General features: G+C 37.7%; 1 protein-coding gene across 2 annotated transcripts in view; it reads right to left on the reverse strand.

Moving 5' to 3' along the window:
• The window catches only part of DEPDC1B (DEP domain containing 1B), a 131,720-nt gene that overhangs the window by 70,146 nt on the left and 36,580 nt on the right, over window positions 1–24,994 (reverse strand). For both annotated transcript variants that reach the window (XM_064376000.1, XM_064375999.1), the window contains exon 2: window positions 16,740–17,005. In XM_064376000.1, coding sequence (XP_064232070.1) covers window positions 16,740–16,972 — 233 coding nt within the window. In that variant the 5' untranslated portion in view covers window positions 16,973–17,005. The remainder of the gene's footprint in view (window positions 1–16,739; window positions 17,006–24,994) is intronic.

A 24,994-nucleotide genomic window follows, 5' to 3' on the forward strand; every position in this document is an offset into this window, starting at 1 on the left:
AGCAAAATAAAATGGTTACTTTAAGCCATTAAAGTTTGGGGTACATTGTTTCTCAGCAATACAGAATCAAAACAATTCCTAACTCACACCATGAATAAAAAATCATGGGCAAAACCGTTAAATGTAAGGCACAATAATCTCTTATTCTAAGGTCAAAGAAAATATATCTCTCTGACTTTGAGTAATGAAGGGACTCCTTTTAAGAAAGATACTAAAACCATACAACATAAAGAAAAAGACTGATAGATTCAACTACATTAAAATTAAGAACTTTTCTGTTCATCAAGTCACCATAAATAAAGTGAAAAAGCAAAAGATCTTTGTAACCCATATAACTGATAAAGGGTTAATATCCAGAATATATATAGAATATATATATATATGTTTAAGATGGAGTCTTACTCCGTCGCCCAGGCTGAAGTGCAGTGGCACAATCTTGGCTCACTGCAACATCTGCCTCCCAGGTTCAAGCAATTATCCTGCCTCAGCCTCCCCAGTAGCTAGGACTACAGGCGCATGCCACCACATCAGGCTAATTTTTGTATTTCTAGTAGAGACGGGGTTTCACTATGTTGGCCAGGCTTGTCTCAAACTCCTGATCCTCAGGTAATCTGCCTGTCTCAGTCTCTCAAAGTGCTGGGATTACAGGTGCGAGCCACTGCGCCTGGCCCAGAATATGCTTTTTTAAACTATAATAAATCTATAAGAAAAAAGTTCTGTGGAAAAAGGCAAAACATATGAACCAGACATTTCCAGATGTGGAATCAGGAATGGTGAATAAACATAAAAATATACTCAACCTCATCAATAATCAAGGAAATTCAAAATAACATCATGAAACAGAATTTCACACACATCAAATTGGCAAAAGTTTAAGTCAATATCAAATATTTTCTGCTACTGAAATAAAAATTAGCATATACTCTTGTATGAAAGATGTGTTTCTCAATAAAATTGAGAACATTTAAAAAGAGCAGAGCTCCCTCTAGTGGGCTATATTCCATTTTGCTTTTAAAACTGTAAATTTAATCCTAACGTGATCATGGATTTCAGAATTATAAAGTCCCTTAGAAATCATCTAGAACAAACTGCACATTTGTACACTGAAGAAATTAAGGCCAGAAAAGTTACTGGCCACAGCCAATCATCCGACCAAACAATCCAGGTATCCTAATGCCACCACCACTGACAAATATTGGCTGGAGAAAAGCAATTTAAAATAATCCATACCAGAACTATCCTTTGGTGAATTTACTTGAAAAAAGAATAGGATTTATTACCTAATAAATCAATAAAATTATTCTAAGGCAATTAAACCACAAAGAAACACAATTATAAATCTTAATAAACTTGACTGATAAATGACAGATCTCTCAATGATTTAAAGCCTTTTTAAGGGTTAAACAGTATATTGTGGAAGCATCAACAGAAATCTGCAACATCAACAGTTTTGACCAGCCTGCCTCCTTGCCTTAGTAACTTACATACTTTGTACCACAAAACAAAGAACAAACAACAATACAAAAAAAACACAGCCAGATATTGATTATTATATGGGCTGGTCTTTCTGAGACTACTATTTCCCAGAAATCCATGAGTTATGCAAAACCATAGCAACTTGTAGGGTTTTGCTATGCTCTGTAAACCCATTCAAGATATTTTTTTTAGCCCATTAGTGGTATATAAATGCTGAAAAACTGCTAATGATTACTTTAACAATACTTTCCAAAAGTGTGTCAGGAACATAAAATGTTTGAGGCAAGGAGAATGGGAGATGGAGCTGGAAACCAAACTAAGGAAGGCTTTAAAATCCAAACTCAGAAATCTTTTCTTATTCCACATGAATAAAGATTCCACTGTAAGTGAAGGATCAAGTGAGCATTTTTAAGGAGAGATGTGAGCTTATCTGAAAGACACTTCTACCTTAGATTAACAATAGTTATTTAGAAAATAAATTCAATTTGTAACAGAAAAAAAAAATCTGTAAAATACCTATGACTTAAAAAATAAAAAAGAGGGCCGGGCGTGGTGGCTCACGCCTGTAATCCCAGCACTTTGAGAGGCCGAGGCGGTTGGATCATGAGGTCAAGAGATCGAGACCATCCTGGTTAACATGGTGAAACCCCGTCTCTACTAAAAATACAAAAAATTAGCTGGGCATGGTGGCGCATTCCTGTAATCCCAGCTACTCAGGAGGCTGAGGCAGGAGAATTGCCTGAACCCAGGAGGCGGAGGTTGCAGTAAGCCGAGATCGTGCCATTGCACTCCAGCCTGGGTAACAAGAGCGAAACTTCGTCTCAAAATAAATAAATAAATAAATAAATAAAAGAAATCTACAAGATTTACAAGAAAAACTACAACCACTTACAATAGCACAACCCCATAAATAGGTGGGGTGATTATTGCACCAAACAGCATGAACTACTTAGGTATAAATATAACAAAATATGTTCATAATCCATATACTCAAAGCTACAAAAAAAATGCTTAGAGATTAAGCACCTAAATATAGAGAGAAAAGTACTGTGTTAATGATTTGGAAGACTCAATTTTGTTAAGCTGCTAACTTTCCCCAAAGTGATTACTTATTCCACAAGATTTCACTCGCAGCAAGAATTTTTACAGGAATAAACACGTTGATTCTAAAATGCATATAAAAAAGAACTAGAATAACCCAAACAATTTTGAAAAGAACAAAGTTGGATGACTCATATTACCTGATTTCACTGGAGACAAGCTACACATATAGAATGGAATGGTATATGAATTAAGTCAGAGGAATCTATATGGCATTGTATCCCCCTAGGAAGAATACATGTACTAGGAACCTGAGGATGGAAGCAGGAGTGACCCTACTTACCATCCCTCCCTGTGCTTCCCATCTCACAACTCTGGGCTCTGCAATTAGCAGTCTTGTCTCCCAAAGGGAAATATTCTTGCCAGCGGACATAGTAAGGGTACTCTGGACTCCTTGTGGCCAGGGAGCCGCAGGTGAGAAGAGGAATCACTATCTTGGCAGAGGTCATGGATCCTGATCAGCAGGCAAGAAAGTTGCATTTACACCATAGGGTCAGGGAGAAATACATGTGGCACCCAGGACATCTGCATGGTACTTCCTTGTCCCAACCACTTACAATAGTACAACCTCTTGTAACTGGGTATGGGTTTGTACAGAAACATCAGCTCAAAAAGTGAATGATTACAAAGGGTCCAGATCTTCTGGAATGAAATTTTGGGTCACACTACCAGGTAAAGCACCCAAGTCCTGCCAAGGTGATGACTGACAGTAAGGGACTGAGGATGAAGAGTCAAGGAGGGAGAGAATGAGTATCAGCTGCAGCCATGAGACCAACTGCAACAATAGGGGCTATAGTCTTCCTAGTAATTTCCATCTTCTAGGTTTCAACTCAGGAAGAAAGCACCAACATGTGTAGGCAAGTAGATCTGTGAAGCATAAGAAATGGACTATGCTGGCCACAGAAGTGCACAGCTCACATCTCCCTCCAAGAAGCTAACAGCTCCCCAGCTGCTCTACCACACCTTTCACATTTCTCCAGGCTGCGTCCAGCCCACCAAGGAGCACAGCAAGACAATGAGCCAAGATAATCCTTCCAGAAGACCTAAGACTCCTCTAACAGCAACCTTTGCTTAGGAACTCCCCATCAGCCTGGGGAACTTTTTCAGAACTGCGCCATGTGGTCTTGGGCTCTTCCTACCCAGTTCTTTCCCCTCTGCTTTCCTTAAGTTCAGGCCTTCATTACAGCCTGCAGGCTCACTCCATCGCCTCCTGTTCCCTTCCCCATCTATCCTTTCCTGGTGCCCCATCCCAACCCCTGGCATTTAATCTCTTGAACATCTAGTTCCCTGTTGGCATCTGCTACTCTTCTCAGAGGACCTGAAATAACTGAATCTCCTATTAGTTTGTACTTATCTATGTGTAATGAATTCAAATCAATGCAAACAATGTAAGTACCTGCCACATATCAGACACCACTAGGTAACAGAGATATAAGAATAAACAACAGTCTTTGCCCTCAGGAAACTTACTTAGAGTCTAGCAGCTAGGTTCTGTGGGCCAAATCCCACAACTAGCTTTATTATATGTAAAGTCTTACTGGTGGAATACAGCCATTCCCATTCGTTGGCACACTGCGTATAGCTGCTTTCTTCCTACAACTGCAGTTAGGCAATTCTGACAGAGGTTAAATGACCTGGAAATATTCACTATTTGGCCCTTTTCAGAATAAGTTTGCTGACCCGGGCCCAGGGGATACAGAGATAAAAGAATACTTACTTGTTTGTTGTATAGGCTCCACCAGGGTAAGAAGTCAGTCTGTCATGTTCCCACTGTATCTCCAACAATTGGCTCATTCAATTTGAGCACAAGTTGAAGTAAACTTGGTAAATATCTTGTATTAGTCCGGTTTCACACTACTATGAAGAACTACTTGAGACTGAGTAATTTATAAAGAAAAGAGATTTAATTGACTCACAGTTCCACATGGCTGGAGAGGCCTCAGGAAACTTACAATCTTGGCATAAGGCAAAGGAGAAGCGAGCACTTTCTTCACAAAGTGGCAGGAGAGAAAAAGAGAGCACAAAGGGGAAAGTGCCACATTTTTAAACCATCAGATCTTGTGATAACTCACTATCACCAGAACAGCAAGGGGGAAATCCTCCCCTATGATCCAGTCACCTCCTGCCAGGTCCCACCCCTGACATGTGGGGATTACAATTCAACATGAGATTTGGGTGGGGACACAAGCCCAACCACATCATGCCTACATCTATTCTTAGTGACTAGTATATCCTAAAGACTGAAATGTTAGCAGTCTTACTCTGTAGATGAGGTCACAGAGATTCAAAGAGTGTCAACATTTTGCATAAGATCATATGAATGGCAGTAACAGAGAGCTGGGATTAGACCCTAGGCCTGCCTCATTCTAAACCTGTGTTTGTTACAGTCCTTCCATACTGAGCTCACATTATACTTAACTGCAGTTCATCTGATATGGGGAGGACTGAGCGACCTTGACTGAGGAACAGAGGTAGGGTGATTATTGTTTAACTCCTTTACAGTAAGAAAGGGAACTCACTAACTAACCTTTGAACTTCTTTGTCAATAAATACTAAGCATTAGCTGGGTGTTCAGGACACAGAGATAAAACGCAAATTCTTTCACACCCTTATCTCCCACAGCTGCCTGTGTAGTAATACTTAACTTATTTACTGTGTGCCCTCCACCTTGATCACCCTGATCAACCTCTCTCCCTTCCTTCCCTGACAAACACCTGTTTATGCATCAAGACTCAAGTGTCACCTCTATAGCAAACTATTCTCTGACTGATTCAAGCAAATTCCTCAGCCCTCCTATTATAATGAATTCACATCCTATTAGAACATTTGAAACAAATTCGAATTTATCTGTTTGTCTTTCTAACTAAACTATAGATAGGGACATGCATCAAAAGTGTTTAGCACCATGCCTGGCATACAACAGGAACTCCATAATGCCTGAGAAAGCAAAGGAGGAGGAAAGGCGGGGACTGAGAGAAGTAGCATATGTGAGGATCTAATTAAGAGACCCAAAAACACAAAACTGAGCTAAGAAGCCGGAAAAGAAGTGTTAATCAAGTGACTGGGGAAATGCTGACAGGGCACTAGCTACATAAAATGCTTAAGCCGACTGTGCTTCCTCATGTTCACAGGAAACATTTGTTGGGCCTCTCCCATTCCTAGTTGAGAGCTCGTCAATTCCACAAATTGGAAATAGTATACCCCAGTTTTCAACAACTTTTATAAATCCAGTCTTACAACTGACATCTCAAGGCAAGTTCCCACTCTTCTCAGCAAGTTAAAGTTAGAACTGATTAATACCTATATGATATTTATTATTTTGTTTCTAGGTCAATAATACCTGAGAATTACTCTTGTTTAATCCATGTTCTCTCCAAAAGAGTGTCCTCTTCTGTCTAAAGTGGGAGCTTTCAGTAAGCCATGCTCCTTTAATATTTCTAGAATCCTTTGTTCCATTCCCTATTTAAACTCATTATGCCTAGTGTTCCATTATTGGAACACTAAGCATGTGGGAGTTATTTATATCCTACTGCTCAAGGTCATCGCCAAGGTCTGATTGCAAAAATGCAAAAAATTGCAACCTCAGGCATAAATAGGTTAAGGACACTCATGGACAATAACTAGGCATCATGAATTCTCAGCAGAGAAACCTGGGTAAGGAAAAAAAAAAATCAATGCCAGTTGGTAAGATCAAGTGTTTAAAACAAATAAATATAAAGGGAAGGAATAAAGAAATCAGCAGGAACTATGACCCCAAATGAAGGATCAGGATAGAAGGATAAACCGTGGATTTGAAATTATCATGAGTCAGTCACCAAAAAGCCTTAAAAAAGGACTTTATAAAACAAAAGTCTATCAATCACCAAGAATTATCTTTTATGACTCAGGACAGTATATTTCAACATTCTATTTAACACACCTACCTACATGTGCTGGCTCTTTTGCAAAGATGGCAGTGATAATATAACCCCAGAATCAGTTTGACTTAACAGCTTAATATATTACTTTGAAACTTGGGTTCACATGTAATTGGCCTACTACTGATACTTGGTAGACTCTGCTCCTGTGCCTCGGTGCCTACAAAGGTTCCTGAACTCAAATCCATCCCCCATATCTCTGATTGCTACAGACCAATCTGATCTGTTGCTTTGCTTTCACATACACGTAATAATCTGTTGCAGTCACATACACAAAATAATCATTGTGCTATTTCCTTGGCCTAAAAAGCTGCCCCAGTCTTGCTCACTCTACAGCCATTGCCTGTTATATCAATCTGGGTTCTTAGCTGCAGCTGTATGGAACAGAAACCAATTCTGACTGATTTAACCATAAAGGAATTCGGAGATATCAAGTAGGACACAAAATCAATTGGAGAGCTGGAGAAACAGGGTGGAGGTGGGAGACAAAACCAAGGGGGAACAGGAGGCCACCCAGCACACACAGAAAAAAAAAAAAAAAGCATGAGTCAGTTCACACCCCAGGAACAATCTGGTCCTAAAGCCACTGCCAGTACCTCTGGATGCCTCTGTGTACTTCTGTCCTTGCTCCTGCAGGCCACCACTTCTGTCACAGGAGATTCTAAGCTGTCCCTTCTCCTTTTCATGCCTCATCCAAGATTCAAAGTCCTAAGGAGAAACATACCAATGGCCAAGGAGAAGACAAGCCTGAGCCCTCACTGCCAGGGGTAGGAAGCAGGAGTGTCTCACCCTCCTCAGCTTCCACTGTAGGGCACAGGGCCCTGCCTCCCACCAAGGCCCACACAAATGGGGATTCCCTCAAAATAGAAAAGGAGTTTGGCAAGAAATAGAAATAGAAAAAAAATGCCTGGCAGCAACAAAGGTGTCCCCTATATATTTTTTTCATCATTACCCCAAAACAACCTGGACATTCATTCTTGAACCTTATGGTGGATGTGGGTAGAAACTCTGATACAGTCACCCAGCTCCAGAGACTCCAAAACCCTTGAGACATTACCTAAGAACAAAGCCATCACAAAGACTTAGACACCCACTAAACACTGCAGGTGTGTTTGAAGAGCTACAAGGTATTATGGATTGTCATTGGCTTGAAAAGGGTTAGAGTTACATTCCAAACTTCTGTAAGCAGATGCTAAACATTAATAAAGATTCTAAATGAAAATAGTAATTTCAGATTAATGAACAATATGTTTAAAATTTTGTTTTAAAAAAATCACACTTCAAACAAAGCTTATTTACTACATACAGAGCAGTTACAGGGTCTAGCCTGAAATTTGGCTATAAAACACAGGCCCTTCCTTCCTTTTCAGCCCCACAGCTAGCATTCTCATCCAGGCAATATCACTTTCACCAGTTACCTTAAACACTTCACCAGCTTCTCTGCCTTACAATCTATTCTGTTCCTATTATTCAATTAACTCTATTCTAGAACAAAGACTCCATCACTGCTCAAAACACTACAGTAGCTGCCTTCTCTGTTTTTTTCTTTTTCTTTCTTTATTTTTTTTTAAGAGACAGGTCCCACTACGTTGCCTAGGCTGGCCTTAAAATCCTGGGCTTAAGTAAACCTCTGGCTTCAGCCTCCTAAGTAGCTAAGACTACAGGCACATGCCACTATGCCTGGCTTTAATAACTTCTCCTTTTAAAATAAAAGCCTACTCCATAGTCAGAACTGTAAGAAATTCCACCAAATGTATCCCTCACGACTTCCTGACCTAAGATTTCTGCTCCAGCCTGGTCATCCTCCTTCCCTCTTCTCCCAGGAAGCTTACTTGTGTGTTTCTGACAGCCTTGATCTTGCCATCTTTGACACCTGAAATATCCTTTTCCTTCCCATCCCTTCTTATTATCCAGATCCTACCTTGTTCTCCAGACCCAGGCTGAAGGGTTGCTCCTCCTCTCCCTCCTTCCCCTTCTCCTCCCCTTCCTCCTCCTGTTCCATGAGGTTCCAAACACTCCAGTCCACACCAACTGGATCACAGACACAATTCCTACAATGGCCAGGTAGAAAACATAATCGTGATATAGTCTGGTATAATATTATAGAGAAATGGTGGGGAATGTGGCCACTGAAGTGAGTTTGCCCCATCTAAAGACTTTCAGGTTCATAATGTATTAAGATACTGTGCTAGAAGCTAATGATGTCAGGTACCTATAAGGAAGAGAACTGGGTGGCTGGGGGAGAGATATGTGAGGAAGGCTTTTCATTGCATATACCCTTTCTCACTTTGTAAATTTTGAACCACAAAAATGTATTATCTTTACAAAATACACAAAATTTAAAAATAAAAAGGAGATAGAAAAAAACTTAATAAACCACACTAAGCAAGTCAAACAAAATAGATATGTCAACCCAATGACTGCCAGTGTAACTGATTGTTTGTTATGGGTTATTTTAGGTAATTAAATACTGTCTTGATTCTGTTACTTATCTTTTTCATACACACACACACACACACACACACACAGACACAAACACACACAATCTCTCAAAAGAGATTACAAAGTTAGGGAGATAAAGAATCATGTTATATTTCTTTTTTAGATCCTTCACTGCCATAGATTGGAAAACATGTGATAGGTACTCCATATCTGGAAACATGAAAGTTTAGTACTAAAAAGTACTAAAGTTCTAGTCCTCCCTGTCATTTTTTTCTTTTTTCTTTTTCTTTTTTCTTTTTTCAATGAGACAAGGTCTCTGACTGTCACCCAGGCTGAAGTACAATGGCATCATCATGGCTCACTGCACCCTTGAACTCCGGGGCTCAAGGAATCTGCCCCACTCAGCCTCTGGAGTAGCTAGGACTATGGTATACACCACCACTTCACCTAGCTAACTTTTCAACTTTTTGTAAAGACAGGGTATCACTTTGTTGCCCTGTCATTTCCTGTATGGGAAAACTGATGCCCAGTAAGGCTAAGAACTTATCCAACTAATCACAGGACAACAACCCATGATGATGAAATGAGTAAAAGAAAAATAAAATCACATTCACACATTTTGTGCTTTCCTAGAAAAGCAAAAGATGTCCACTAGAGGGAGGAAGTAGTCCATTAATTTAAAGGTGAGGTATCTAAAACTGGTCCAAAAGACCTATTGGGTAGTGATGAAAGAATTTTTCCCAGGGCCACAGAAAATGACTTAAGGGCCACCTCCCTCAAACAACTTAAATTTGAGTTTCTTTCACTGGAGGTACAAATACAGGTTTTGCAAATCTCCAGCTTAAGAAAGTTATTACCATATGGTTAAAAAAAAATGTTTTTGGTGTATCATCCTCTATCAAGTTTAACACAGGTATCCTTTTGTGTATCTACCACCAAAATCAAGACACAGAACAATCCATTACTCTCAAAAGCATTCCTTCCTGCTCTCCCTTTGCAGTCACACCCTTCTCCCACCCAACAATACTACACTGTATGGATGTATAATAGTTATCCATTCACCCATGGAAGAATGTTTAGGTTATTTCCACTTATTGGCAATCTATAAACATGTACTTACAAGTTTTTGTGTAAACATTGTCTTTGTTTCTCTAGGGTAAATACCCAGGAGTAGGAACGCTGAATCATATAGTCAATGTACTTACTAACTTTAGAAGAAACTAACAAACTTTTCTAAAGGGACTAACAATCTAGGTGTCCACTAGCAGTGTATAAGATTTCCAGTGACTCTGCATCCTCACTAGCACTAGATATCATTAGTATTTTTATTTTAAACATACTAACGGATATATAGTTGGATCTCCTTAGGGCTTTAATTTGCATCTCTCTAACGTATACTACATTAAACATCTTTTTAAATGCTCATCTGCTAACTGCATACTTTTGGTGATATGTCTTTTCAAGTCTTGCACATTTTTTAATTGGATTGCTGCTTGTTTACTTACTGTTGAGTTGATGAGTTCTTTATATATTCTTGATGCCACTGACTGTCACATATGTGGTTTGCAAATATTTTCCCCATCTGTAGCTTGTCCTCTCATCCTCTCATCCAATGTCTTTCACAGAGTAAAAATTGTTATTTTGATGAAATCCAATTTATCATATTTTTTCCTTTATGTTTGGTGCTTTTAGTGTCATGTCTAAAAACTCTTTGCCTAATACCAAAACAAAGATTTTTCCCCTGTTTTCCTAAAAGTTCTATAGTTTTACATTCAAATCTGTGATCCACTTTGAACTAATTTTTTTATGAAGTATAAGGGTTATGTGAGTTTCTTTTTTTTCTTGCATATATATGGATGGATGCCCAATTATTCCAACATAATTTTCTGAAAAGACTAATCATTTTCCACTAAATTGAATTTACATCTTTGTAAAAAATCTATTGGCATATTTATATGTATCCGTTTCTGGACTCTGTATTCTGTACCACTGATTTATATGTCTATCACTTCATCAACACCATAGTGTTAACTTCTGTGGCTTTATATACTAAGCCAGCTGGGTAGTATGATTCCTCTGCTTTTTACATTAAGAACTGTGAAAGTAACATTATTCAATATATCTGGCAAAAGCTACATAACGAACTTTAGTTTCAAATTATAATCAGTATTTTGGAAATGGGCCAGAAAAACAAGAAAGTATGAGGGAAAAGTAATAGAAAGAGAGAAAGAGGAAGAAAAAGAGAAGTTGAAACATGAGAATAACACACATAGAGGTAGAAACAAAAAAGAAAAAAGAGGAGAAAAGAAAAAAAGAAATGAGACAGGCAGGGGAATAAAAAGAAAATGGTTCCTACATGTTAGATCTCAACCCCTACCATCTGAGCCAGTGAATTTCTACCTGTAAGCCATGAAAACCTTCTCAGTTCAACCACCCACCAGAGCTAGCACCAGTAATGAGAGCAAGTCAGGGGCCACGTACAGGCTCCATGCCAGAGAACCCTTTCCTACTAAAGAGCTACAACAGGACAAACACTTTTTTCATTAAATAATCCAAAACAAACAATTACCATAATATCTATTTTTATCTGTATAGAACCTATTAAATTAGGTTTAAATAATATTACATAATTGTTCACATACACAGATGGGCAGAAGCAGTAAGTATGGAATTTATTAACCAGAAAATTCTTAGAGTTTTGTTTAGACATTTTAAAGGGGAAAGTGTCTGATCCCCTGAGGATTAAATATGTAACCTGTCCACCTCATAGGATTATCGCAAAGATCAGAGGAAATCATAAAGATTAAATGAGATCACAGGAGTAGAAATGCTTCATAAACCAAAATTTCTTATAAACATATAAAGCAGTGTAATTCATTCTTCTTATCCATTAGAAGTTTAAGGTCATAAAGCTTTAAGATACAGACAACAGCATCTGGTTCAACTATGAGCACCACTTAGTGAAATCTAAAATTGTTTTCACCAGCAGCAAATCCAGAACTCTTTCTAGTAATTGCTGTTGGTTAATAGTAAAGAAGTATAGTGCTGGGGTACATCTCTGCAACACCTCATTATTATTATAGGCATTCAGATATTACAAACTTGCTTTCCTTTCTTATACACTAAAATTCACTCCTCCTTTCTATTTTCTATACTGAACATTTTGAGTCTTAAAAAAAAATCTAACAAATTTAAATGCATTCACAAAACAAATATGACATGCATTTTTTAAATCTGGAAATCATTTTGACACATTTCAAAATAAGGGTTTTATTCATCATCTTTTTAATAAAATTCTCTAACATACATATGCAAATTCCCTCTCTTTAAAATATACAAAAAGAACCCCTATATTTCAGGTAGCTTTCTCTAATTCATAGACCAAGGAAACCACCTCCCTTTTGCTATATTTATATAAGTATTTTGGTTGATTATGTTTCCCTTACCTCCTTTATTTGAGAAGAACTTCTTGAAGAGGACAGTTCATCATTTAATATGTATTACATAATAATGCATTACAAGAACTCTGTGAATATAAACTTGTTGACTAGGCCAAATGTTTCTTGCTTATTCTGTGTGGTTATTCTTTCATTTACTAATATATTTGATAAACTAAGTCAACCTCATGTTGTGAAAATGGAGGCAGCCTGGTATACCACAAGAGCATAGGCTTCAGAGATGAAGATCTCATTTTGAATCCTGACTCTCCCACTACTACTTGGATTACTTTGGACAAGTTAGTTACTTTGGCCTTATTAATTTCCTAATCTTTACAACTAGGATACTACCACTTCCATCTCCAGGTGTTGAGTTAGATAATGAATTATGTGATGAGGCTGGAATATCACAGAAGCTCTAGGATATTAGTTACTTCCTTTCCAGCAAGAACTCTTCAATGTCTATTCCCGTATTCTCAGTACTACTTATAAAACAATTCCCTTCAGACCAACCCACCCAGGCACCCCACCATCAATGCCAGCTCCTGCATATACTACCCAGGGACCTGACGACCATCACACCCTGCCCACTAACACCACCCAAGGGCACACACATACCACCCACGGGCTGCGGGATCAGCCTGCCTGGCATCCACATCACCAGAAAAGCCTTGCCACAGCCTCTGCTAACAACCTAAGCCACTGAGGAACTCACAGACACCACTGGCATTGATTACAGCCAAAGAAATAATACAGAAACTAAATTACTGCACATATCCAAAATCAAAGGGAAAGCACCCTAACCAGCCAACACTTAGACAGATTTACAGGAAAAACGTCTTTACCTACAAAAGCCAATCCATAAAACTGGAATAACCAACTGTTCCACCAGATACACAGATATCGACATTGAGACATAAAAAACATGAAAATGCAAGGAAACATGAAACCTCCAAAAGGACACAATCATTCTCCATTAACAGATCTGAAAGAAAAGGAAATCAATGAAACGTCTGAAAAAGAATTTGAAACAATGATCTCAAGGAAGCTCAGTCAGATACAAAATAACACAGACAATACAAAGAAATGAGGAAAATAACTTGTGATCTGAATAATATATATATTTTTAAAGAGACAAGGTCTCACTATGTTGCCCTAGCTGGACTCAAACTCCCATATGCAAGCAATACTCTCACCTTCTGGGTAGCTGGGACTACAGGTACACACCACCACACCCAGCTCTGAATGAGAAATTTAATAAAAAGATAGGTACAATTAAAAAGAATCAAACAGAAATCCTGGAAATTAAGATTCAATGAATGAAACAAAAAACATGCAACCAACATTTCAATAGGCTAGATCAAGCAGAAGAAAAACTTTCTTAACTTGAAGACAGGTCTTTTGAAATAACCCCATCTGATAAAAATAAAGAAAAAGGAATAAAGAAAATAGAGCCTACAAAACATACGGGATACCATTAAGCAAATAAACAACTGTATCTTGAGCATTTCAGAAAGTGAAGAGATGGGAAAAGGCACAGAAAACTTATTTCATGAATAAATACAAGTAACAAATTGGAAACCCTAAAGGAAATGGATATATTCATGGACACATACAACTTACCATGATTGAACCAGAAATAAATAGAAAATCTGAATAGATCAATAACAAGTAACAAGACTGAATCATAATAAAACATCTCCTAATGAAGAAAAGTCCAGGACTGGACAGCTCTACTAATAATTTATACCACACCTTTGAAGAAAAATTAATTTCAATTCTTCTCAAATTATTCCAAAAAATTTAAGAGAATTCTTCCTAACTCATTCTACAAGGAATTTTTGAATATTCCCAACACAAAGAAATGAAAAATGTTTGAGGTGATAAATATTCTGATTACCCTGATTTGATCATTACACATTGGATACTTGGATCAATATATCACTCAGTACTCCCTAAATATGCACCATTATTATACGGTAATAAAAGTTAAATAAATTAAACTAAAATTTAAATAAATTTAAAATTAATGAAATTTAATTTAAATAAATAAATTTTTAAAGCTCCTTTCGACAAAGCTTGATAATCCCAAGGATGTTCCTGGATTTTGACATTTCATTGACTCTCCATCTATTTTTTTTTTTTTGAGACAGAGTTTTGCTCTTGTTGCCCAGGCTAGAGTGCAATGGCGTGATCTCAGCACACCACAACCTCCATCTCCCAGGTTCTAGGGATTCTCCTGCCTTAGTCTCCTGAGTAGCTGGGATTACAGGCATGTGCCACCACACCCAGTTAATTTTGTATTTTTAGTAGAGACAGGGGTTTTCTCTCATTGGTCAGGCTGTTCTCAAACTCCTGACCTCAGGTGATCAGCTCACCTTGGCCTCCCAAAGTGCTAGCGTTACAGGCGTGAGCCCCTGAACCCAGGCTTCTCCATCTATTTTCAAATCTAACCTGCCTCTCATTCAAACTACCCTCCTCTGTTTTCATAAAATGGCAGTAGTATTCTTCGCCCAAGAAAAGCAGTTGAGATACAGCAGGTAGGACAGCAAATGCTCTTTCCTGGAGTACTGGCATGTAAGAGAAGCCTGCATGTATGCAACAGCTGCCTGTACACTCATTAGCTCACTCTCAATTCAAGGCACGGGCACCTTAACAAATGATTTACATGTCTAAATAGATTTCATCCCAGATTAATCTAGGTAATTGGCAAAAGTCAGTGGTTAACTTACACAACTTCCAATCAAGAAAATGGAAAGCCAGAATGAACTTTCAGGTAGTAAATGGTGAAACAAAAAATACTGTTCCATTTATGACTTACAAGCATTCTAGGAGAGAAACTGGATAAAAAAATCATTATTTAATATATTAATTTAATCTGTCGTGTACACTGTTTTTTAAAAAGGGATAATACATGGTTAAGTCTTAATATTGAAGTGAAACACGTTCTGGCAGTTAGTGCTGGGTGGTTGGCTCCTATTTTACTCTGCTGAGGACTCATAAAGCCTCCTAAGACTCGATGGGAGGTACCCAATTTAAGGGCACAATAGAACAGACTGGAAGTTACTCATCCGGAGAATCTTTCAGAAGCGTTCTAGCTTGATGGGGTACAAACAATTAATTGGGAAACAATTAGAGTTTCCCAAGAGAAATAATCATTTAAGAATTCTCAATAAAGTGTGGCATATAGAATCAAGGCTAAAATTTCCACTGTCTGATGCTATTAAGTACTAAGGTCTCAGAATAGGTCAAGATTACACCATATCCTAATTAAAAGTGGGATCAGCAAAGTCAAACTAACCGCCAAATGGAGAGATGACTAATTGCCTAGATGACAGTACTGATTACCTGGGCGCAAGAGACTGCCGATGAAACTCCATGAGGAAGTTAGATTCTAATGTACGGCATGTCTGTTCTTCACCCTGTGCACTCAGGAAAGACACCCTCACCCTGCTCTGCCTTTCTCAGCAGGTAGGCCAAGAGGGAGACAAAGAAATGGTTCCGGTATGAAAGAGCCAGGTTTTCCCTGTGCAAAGCCATGTGTCCCAGTGGAATGCCCTCACTGAACATACTGTAATCACACTCCTTATTTTTTAGCTAGACTAAAAGAAAGCACATATTAAGGGTCCATATTTTCCATTCCTTCTCTTAATCTTTGTAGATAATCCAACAATTCCTTTATAGACCTGTGTAACTTCATTCCTCTTTGGTCTTCTCCCATATGTGAATCTTAGGTTGGTCCCCTCCACCTCTAGCAATAAAACTGCCAAGCATGCATTGAGAAGGGAAGTGCAAGACGAGCAATCTTCATTTTCCCTTGGATTATCTGGTGGTAAGTGTCCACATCATAAAATAGCACTGAAACATGGGCAAAAATATTTGCAGAAAAGCAGACTCACATTGGCAGGCTTAATCTGAGACATCAGGGAATTCTAGCATAATTGTTCACATGGGCCCTGAGCTGTTTAAAGATCACACACACTCTGCTACTAACCTCCTGAATATACCAAACCTCATTGCTTAGAAAAGCTGAACCCAGAGCTACTGTTTCACCCATTTCAGATTCTCCAGGAGAAGGACTAAGTATGGTCGCCATCTTCCCAGGTAAGCAAAAGGCATGAAAAAATTTCCTTACTGAAAAAGCACTGCAACAAAACACAGCTCTGGGGTGCTCTAAGAGGCCAAGAAAAATTGCAATTGGTTTTATGGTAGCAACACATTCTGTTCTCCACTCAACAAATCACAACTAGACCCACTGTTCAGTGAACAAGGTAAATTCTTACACATCAGGAAGCTTCAACAGACTTGGAGCAGATTCACTCATCCCCCATGATCCCTCACCTTCCAGGTTAAATGTTGCCATTACCTGTATAAGTGACGATTGTCTTCAAAATCTTCCTGACCCCATTTTCCCTTAATGTCTTCAATAACGTGATTCTTGAGGAATTTTTTTAGCAGCTGGATCGTTTGTTTGCGAGTCACTTCAGGGCCGAAGTTTTGATTGCACCTCAGCAGATCATGCAGCCAATCCACAGCTTCAGCTGCTGTGAAACAATGCTCATAGCTCTTGAAACGACAGCGATGTTTCCGTAACGGCATCTTAGCACGAAAAAGCTCCACGGTCTCATTCCACTAGGGGAAAGAAAGAGAATGCCATTTAGTAATCAACTGATTTTTTTAAGGTTACTACATCCCAAATAAAGCAATGAACGCGATATTTCCACTTAAACTGCTTGAATAACAGGTAGAGTCTTGAAAATGTTTTATTTACAGGCTTCAAACTCAAAAGAAAAGTTTGGGAGAATGGATGATAGTAATGTCTGTACAACATTGTAAAAGTACTTAGTGCCATAGAACTATACTCTTAAAAAACAGCTAAAATATGACATCCAATTTTGGGGGAAAGAAAAAGGATTTTTTAAAAACAGTTAAAATAGTTTTATATTACATATATTTTACCACAATTAAAACAAAAATAGAAACTTTTTTTTTTTGGTGGAGTCTAGCTTTGTTGCCCAGGCTGGAGTGCAGTGGCACAATCTCGGCTCACTGCAATCTCTGCCTCCCAGGTTCAAGCAATTCTCCTGCCTCAGTCTCCTGAGTAGCTGGGATTATAGACACTCACCACCACACCCAGCTAATTTTTGTATTTTTAGTAGAGATGGAGTTTCTCCATGTTGGTCAGGCTGGTCTTGAACTGTTGAGCTGAAGTGATCCTCCCACCTTAGCCTCCCAAAGTACTGGGATTACAGGAGTGAACCATGACACCTGGCCTCAAAAATATAAACTACTGATGGAAAAAAAACTCTAAAGAAAATGCAACATTTCAAGGGTAGTTCATCATTTATTCATTCAAGAAATATTTTTTGAGGAGATTGCCATCAAGTTTCCCTATTAATGGATTTTTACATAAATGAAAAACATACAGTAAATAATGATTAAAACTAAGGCCACTATGCAAACTTGGGTTTTTGGAACCCCCTGTTTAATATGACTTCACTTTCATTCAGCAAATATTTCTAAATTGCTTATTATGTGAAAGGTATTATAGCAGGAGAGGAAAAGAGATGAAAAAGATAATACAGTACCTGATATCAAACAGCTCAGGGCCACAAAGACAAACCTTTGAAAAGTGAAGATCTGGTTTTTGCTTACAGGCAAAACAAAGCTTTTTGAAAGAATAGCTACTAGATACTTCAAATAATACATATTAGTTTAAAACTACCTCATGTTTCTTTGGAAAGGACCTAGAAGTTTAAGTGTGCATGACATCTTCAGATACCACATTGAAAAGTAGATAAGGCAGAGAAAGCTCAGACTCTGAAGTCAAACACTGCTGGGTTGGGAGGCCTGTTCTACAACTGACCAGCAGGGCAACCTTTGACTCATTGCTAGTCAAGCCTCCATTTCTCCAGATATAATACAGTACCCACATGATAGGGTTGTTACAAAGACTTGATGAGATAATGTTGGTGAAGCCTATCACAGTGCCTGTCACGAAGGAAGTGCTTAATAAATGTTAGCCATTATAGCATCATTGCTGTGGTATTTATTAATATTATCAGGGTGGGTGTGGCTGTCAGAGCTGAGTGAGTACACCAGAAAGACCCCAGAATGGAGTCTCCATCAGCCGTTAGTCCAGCCTCTGCCAATAACTATGTGGCTTTGGTGCAGTTAACACTTTTCTCCAGAAATTTGTACTAAATAAAAACATGGCCCCAGAAGCTCAGAAAATTTCAGATTTGGGGAGTAAAAAAGTCATGGAAATTAAAATGAGAGGTCTGCTAAGAAACAGCACACCACACACTGATTGGATCCACATCAGTTAAATCCAGGGAATATATATCCCATCGCTTCCACTTTATTCAGGAACCTTGCTTTGTCAGATCAAGTGCCTACTAACTCACTGTAATACACTGCTGGCAAAGCTCACCACATAATAACTCTAACATTTAAGTTAAGAAACACTGGACTACTTCAGGATAACAGAATCAATGACTGTGGAATGGAGAAAACATGAAGTATGCAGTCAGACCTGAGTTCATATCCCAGTTCTGCCATATACTGGTTGCACAGGGCCTGGCACATGGTTAAGAACTGAAAAAAATCCAGTTTCCTTCCACTGCAAGATGCCAATAGGGGGTACGTGAACTGCTAAGTCTCATAGCAACCTTGAAGACAAAAACCAGGTATCTCTCTTAAATGTTACTTTCAAATAACTTCATGACAACTCAGCTTCTTTATCCTTTTATCTGTGAAGTTACAACAATAAGCAGGAAATCAAGAAGCAAATAAATGACTTTTTTGTTCCCGCTAGACTATAATATATTACAAACTTGTCTCCCTATCGTGTCTTTGTATATATGTAATCCTCATAATAACCATCTTTCAGAAGGAATTAAGAAATTTACTCAAAACTACCCACCTCATAAGAGGTAGAACCAATCTTTATATTCAAATATATAACTTAATTAAAAAATCTATGTTCAACCTACAGTCTGCTGAAAATACAAAAATGCTAAAGGGAAATAACAGTCTCATCTCCATGTTGTTTTAAAGCTAGCTCCAGAAAAGACTCTAATAAGTACTTGTTTAATAAATGCTTACATAAAATGTGATCCCTTTTTATTCAGCCACTTTACTTTTAGGGATTCACCATATAGAAGCAGAAATACAAGAGATTAAAAAGCATTTACAGGCCAGGTGCAGTGGCTCACACCTCTAATCCTAGCACTTTGGGAGGATGAGATGGGCAGATTGCTTGAACAGGAGTTTGAGTTCAGTCTGGGCAACATGGAAAAACCTCATTTCTACAAAATTTTAAAAATTAGCCAGGTGTAGTGATGTGCGCCCGTAGCTGCAGCTACTCGGGAGACTCAGGTAGGAGGCTGAAGTAGGAAGATCACTTGAGCCTGGGAGGTCATGGCTGCAGTGAGCCATGATTGCACCACTGCCCTCCAGCCTGGGTGACAGAATGAGACCCTGTCTCAAAGAAAAATAAAAGTTTTTACAACTTAAATTTTATTTAAACATGTTGAAGCATATTTAATAAACCTGAGTGTTTTTTCAGAGAAAGCATTTATAAGTATTTTTATATACTTATATATTTATAAATTTTACAATGAGAGAAAAATTAGAACTAATTTGTTGTTTTATAATCAGACAAAAACTAGAACTAATTTGAATAAAACTGACTGAAGCATGGAAGAGCCATAAAACAAAATACTATCAATAGTTCTAGATAGAAATAGATATCACAATTATAACTAAGTAGAAGAAAAATGTACAAAACACTACATATAATCTGATCCTATCTGTTTTAGTATATGCATGTGAAAAGCTAAATGAATATACAACAAACTGTTTTAAAAAAGGAAAAGTCATCTATTTTGAAAAAGCAATATAGGGCAACTTTTATTGTATAACATATTTCTAATTTCTTCCTATATAAATACTTCAACATCTTTTTAGAAACCTAGGCTTCCTGCCAGTCCTCCCTGCCAGTCTCATTTTCTCTTACTCTTCTCTGTCAAGTCTGACACTTTACAAACTCTGAATCTTTTATTTCTCACCTCTGTTCCTATTTAAATCAGATTTTCTAACTTCACATTTTTCTTTAAACTATATTTCTGATCTGAGGTTGTTTTTTTTTAATTTTGACCAAACCTGGGTCATATTTTCCCTTATAATCATACCTTTTATTTCAGATTTCTCTTCATATTCTCTGCTGCCCAACCACCTGAGAAACTATTGTCCTATTTCTCTTTTATCTTTGATGGCCAACCTTCTCAGCCACACTAGTAATTCCTGAGTATACAACAGCAGGTGCTTGACGGGCAGAAGTGGGTTTGGGTATGCATGCACCCCGGATGTGTAGCACAGTGTGTAACCCACTCTACGTATTCAACAAGCAAGTACTTAATCGGTCTTTCACTTTTTCTACTTTTTTTTTTTTTTTTGACACGGAGTCTTGTTCTGTCGCCCAGGCAGGAGTGCAATGGCAAGATTTTGGCTCAAGGCAACCTCCGCCTCCCGGTTTCAAGCGATTCTCCTGCCTCAGCCTCCCAAGCATCTGGGATTACAGGCATGTGCCACATGCAGCTAATTTTTATATTTTTAGTAGAGACGTGGTTTCACCATGTTGGTCAGGCTGGTCTTGAACTCCTGATCTCAGGTAATTCACCCACCTCAGCCTCCCAAAAGTGCTGGGATTACAGGCATGAGCCACCATGCCCAGCACTTTTTCTACTTTTTTAAACCAGCTTTTCAAACCCACAAAATTTAATCCCACTAACTCACAATCATGTCTTCATGATATGGAAGATAGTAGGGAGGTTGGAGGTGAAGAAACGAAGTGAATGGATGAAGGAGGGAATGTACGTAAACAGGAAAAGCAGAGCAAAGGCTAAATAATGAATAGTAGAAAGGGAGCCCATAGAGTCCAAGAACACTGATTTAACTTCTCTACCTATCCACCCACTTCACAAGATTATTCTAAGATCAAATTAGATCATGACTATAAAAGTCCTTTGTTTAAAAAGTGTTCCTCAAATATAAGGATAATATATAAAATGTCCAGGATATATCTTAATTTTTTTTTTTTTTTTTTGAGACGGAGTTTCGCTCTTGTTACCCAGGCTGGAGTGCAATGGCACGATCTCGGCTCACCGCAACCTCCGCCTCCTGGGTTCAGGCAATTCTCCTGCCTCAGCCTCCCGAGTAGCTGGGATTACAGGCACGCGCCACCATGCCCAGCTAATTTTTTGTATTTTTAGTAGAGACGGGGTTTCACTATGTTGACCAGGATGGTCTCGATCTCTTGACTTCGTGATCCACCCTCCTCGGCCTCCCAAAGTGCTGGGATTACAGGCGTGAGCCACCGCGCCCGGCCATATCTTAAATTTTAAGGTTCAATCTATTCTAGAGCTGGAAAAAATCCTTGGGACAAAATCAAGACTTTAGCAGGATACACAACTTGGCAAATGTCATTCAGGTACTTAGTCTGCAAATAAGATCTGGATTCCTGGGCTACGAACTTTTCTTCAAGTTGTCATTTCACTATACTAAGTACCTACGGACATTATCACACCTTTAAACAATTTTCACATATTTTAAATCATTGATTATTGATTTTTTAAATAAATGCTCTGACACCTAGCTTTCATTTATCATTGGCATTTTTGCACCAAAAAGGCATAATCAAGTATGTGGGGCCTGGTGGGAGGGGAATAAAAAATATTTTTATTTTATGTTGGTTGAACAATCATAATCATGAACTAAAATTACTTAATGTATAACACTTCATGCATTACACAAACATAATGAAGTCATGGCTCTCTGTGACCCAATATTTGCAACTATCACTAGATATATCCATTAATTGACCCAGTCTGGTTAGCAGTTCTTCTGTTTGTTCTTTTAATTACAGAAGTAATAACACTCAGTGAAACAAATTAAATACAGAAGTATACACAAAAGAGTCTGCATGTCTTACTCCATACCTATCACATACAGACACATAGAATTTTTCCTTTGTATATGTGTTATTTGCCACCACTTTAAGAAATGAGATCAGTCATGTTGTATCCTACAACTTGCTCTTGCACCTAACATAGATATCTCTCTGTGTCATATCTGCACATCTAGCCCATTCTTAAGAATGTTCATTAATTTCTTCTGCCATTCTCTAACTAATCGTCATCCAAGCTGTGCCCAGTTCAATTTTTACAAATGTGTTACAAGTATATACTTGTTTATATAACCTAAACTAACAAAGCTTTTATTTATTTTTGATAGATTTCTAAAAAGTATCAGCCTATTTAAATCAGCTATAGCAATTCACACTTCCACCAACAACGTGGGAGCTTAAAGCCTTACAATTTAGCCTACCCTCAATGTTATCATTCCTTTCATTTCTGCCAATCTATGTAAAAGAAGTGATATATTCATATTTTGTTTGTATTTTTGTATCTTTACCTTTAGTCATATTCATTTCTTCTTCTGAAACCTGCCATTTTTCTACTGGGTTGTCTCTTTTTTAAAATCAATTTTAAGTACTGGTTATCTGTTAATGGTTAAGGGCACAGAAGTCAGCAAAGTTAATCAAGTTTGTTCAGTTCAATACCCTCACAAAAAAGTGTCTGACATGTACTATACATATTTAATATGTACTGATGATTAAATATAAAATATTAAACCTTTTCTTAAAAGTTAAGAATGTTTTCTCTTAGCCTATCAATTTATTTACAAAGTCTCTAGCTATACAATGATTTTGTTGTAGATGTTGATGTTTTTATAAGGAAATAAATATCCATTCTCGTTATCACTTCAGGGTTTATTCTCTTAAGAAAGCTTCCTCATCCTGAGGTATTAAAATATTTATCAAAATTTTCTTTTAATATTTTAGATGGTATCTGTTTTAATATTTAAAGCTTTAACTGAATTTTTTATGGTGGGAGAGAGGAGATCTCTATTTTTTTCTGGATGGAGAGTTGTACTTATCTTAGTCCATTCTTGCATTTCTATAAAGAAATACCTGAGACCGGGTAATTTATAAAGAATAGAGGTTTAATTGGCTCACGGTTCTGCAGACTATACGAGAAACATGGTGCTAGCATCTGCTCAGGTTCTGGTGAGGACTCAGGAAGCTTTTATTCAAGGCAAAAGGTTAAGCGGAAGCAGGCAGAAGGAGGCATGTGACACAGCAAGAAGGGGAGCAAAAAAGCAAGGAAAGAGGTGCCACACTTTTAAACAATCAGATTTCACATGAACTCAGAGTGAAAACTCACTCATTATCATGAGGACAGCAACAGGACATTCACGAGTGATCTGCCCCAATGACCCAAACACCTCCCACTAGGTCCCACCTCCAACATTGTGGATTACATTTCAACATGAGATTTTGAGGGGACAAACATCCAAACTATATCAAGAGGCAATTATGCCATGCTTTTCTATCACCTTTCTTCATTGTTCCTATCCCATTGAGCAACTATCTGTTCCTGTGTAATACTATACAGTTGTCGTTACGGTCAATTAACACCAAGTATAAATCTCTGGTAGGACAAGGTCCCTGTCTTCTTTGTGAAGAAATGTGAAAACTTTTTTCTGTGAAGTTCATTTCTCTTTGTGAGGGAAGACTTTTTTCAATTCTCATACTTTTACTCTTCAGCATGAGCTGTCAATTCATTGCATTCTCCCAGACAGGAAAAAAAAAATCCATTAGGATTCAGAATGGATTTTTAACGGCTCTATTGCTACTGACTTTTATTTTATACTAGAAAGTGTCTAATAAGACATCTTTATCAAAGTCTCACTGCCCCTCTTTAAAAGAGAAGATATAAATAGACTGTTGACCACTTATTTTGATTTTGAATGGCATTTGTCATTCTGGGTTATATTTTCTTAATATATGAGATACTTTAGACTTTTCAAAACCTACTGAGGTCACCTTGGTCTCTGTTCCTACTTATTTCCAAATATAACTAAGGGCTTATCTGACTACTCTGCTCAGAAAGAAAAAGAATTATCTTTAAATAATCTAGCAATATACCATTCTCAGTCACATTGGAAACAAAATATCCTATGTCAGCAAAGAACAAGAAGAGCTTGAATTTTTTTCATGACATTATATTTGAAGAGAATCTTTATAGCAAATGGAACAAAGCAGATTTATTTTATGATTTTAAAACATTTTTTGTTTTGCTTTACTTATTAATTTCAGTCCCCTAGTTTCTCAGGGAAAAAAAAAAAAATCATACAATTGTTTTCGTTTAACATGATGAGGCAAACTATAAGACACACACCTAGTGCTGTGCTTCCTGTTCTTTTTTTCAGGATATTCCATTTCCTTTCCTCTTAGTACCAAAAATATTATGATAGCAGTGCTATAAAGAGGACTGACTGGTCTGGGAGTTTAGTGACAACCAATCCTAGATCCACCTATACTTGCCACATCCTCACTATGTGATCTTGCCATTCTAACTCTCAGATTCAATGACAGCTATATGTCTTTTAAAGTTTATCAGTTACATCAGACCATATATATAACTCAGAATAAGTTCAAAGATAAGATTTTAGCAATTTCTAGAAAAAAAATTCTTTCTCTTTACTGGAATAAAC

The sequence above is a fragment of the Aotus nancymaae genome, unplaced genomic scaffold, assembly GCF_030222135.1.
Source record: "Aotus nancymaae isolate 86718 unplaced genomic scaffold, 86718_ANA_hifiasm-v0.15.2.pri h1tg000014l, whole genome shotgun sequence".
In the NCBI taxonomy this organism is placed as follows: Eukaryota; Metazoa; Chordata; class Mammalia; order Primates; family Aotidae; genus Aotus; species Aotus nancymaae.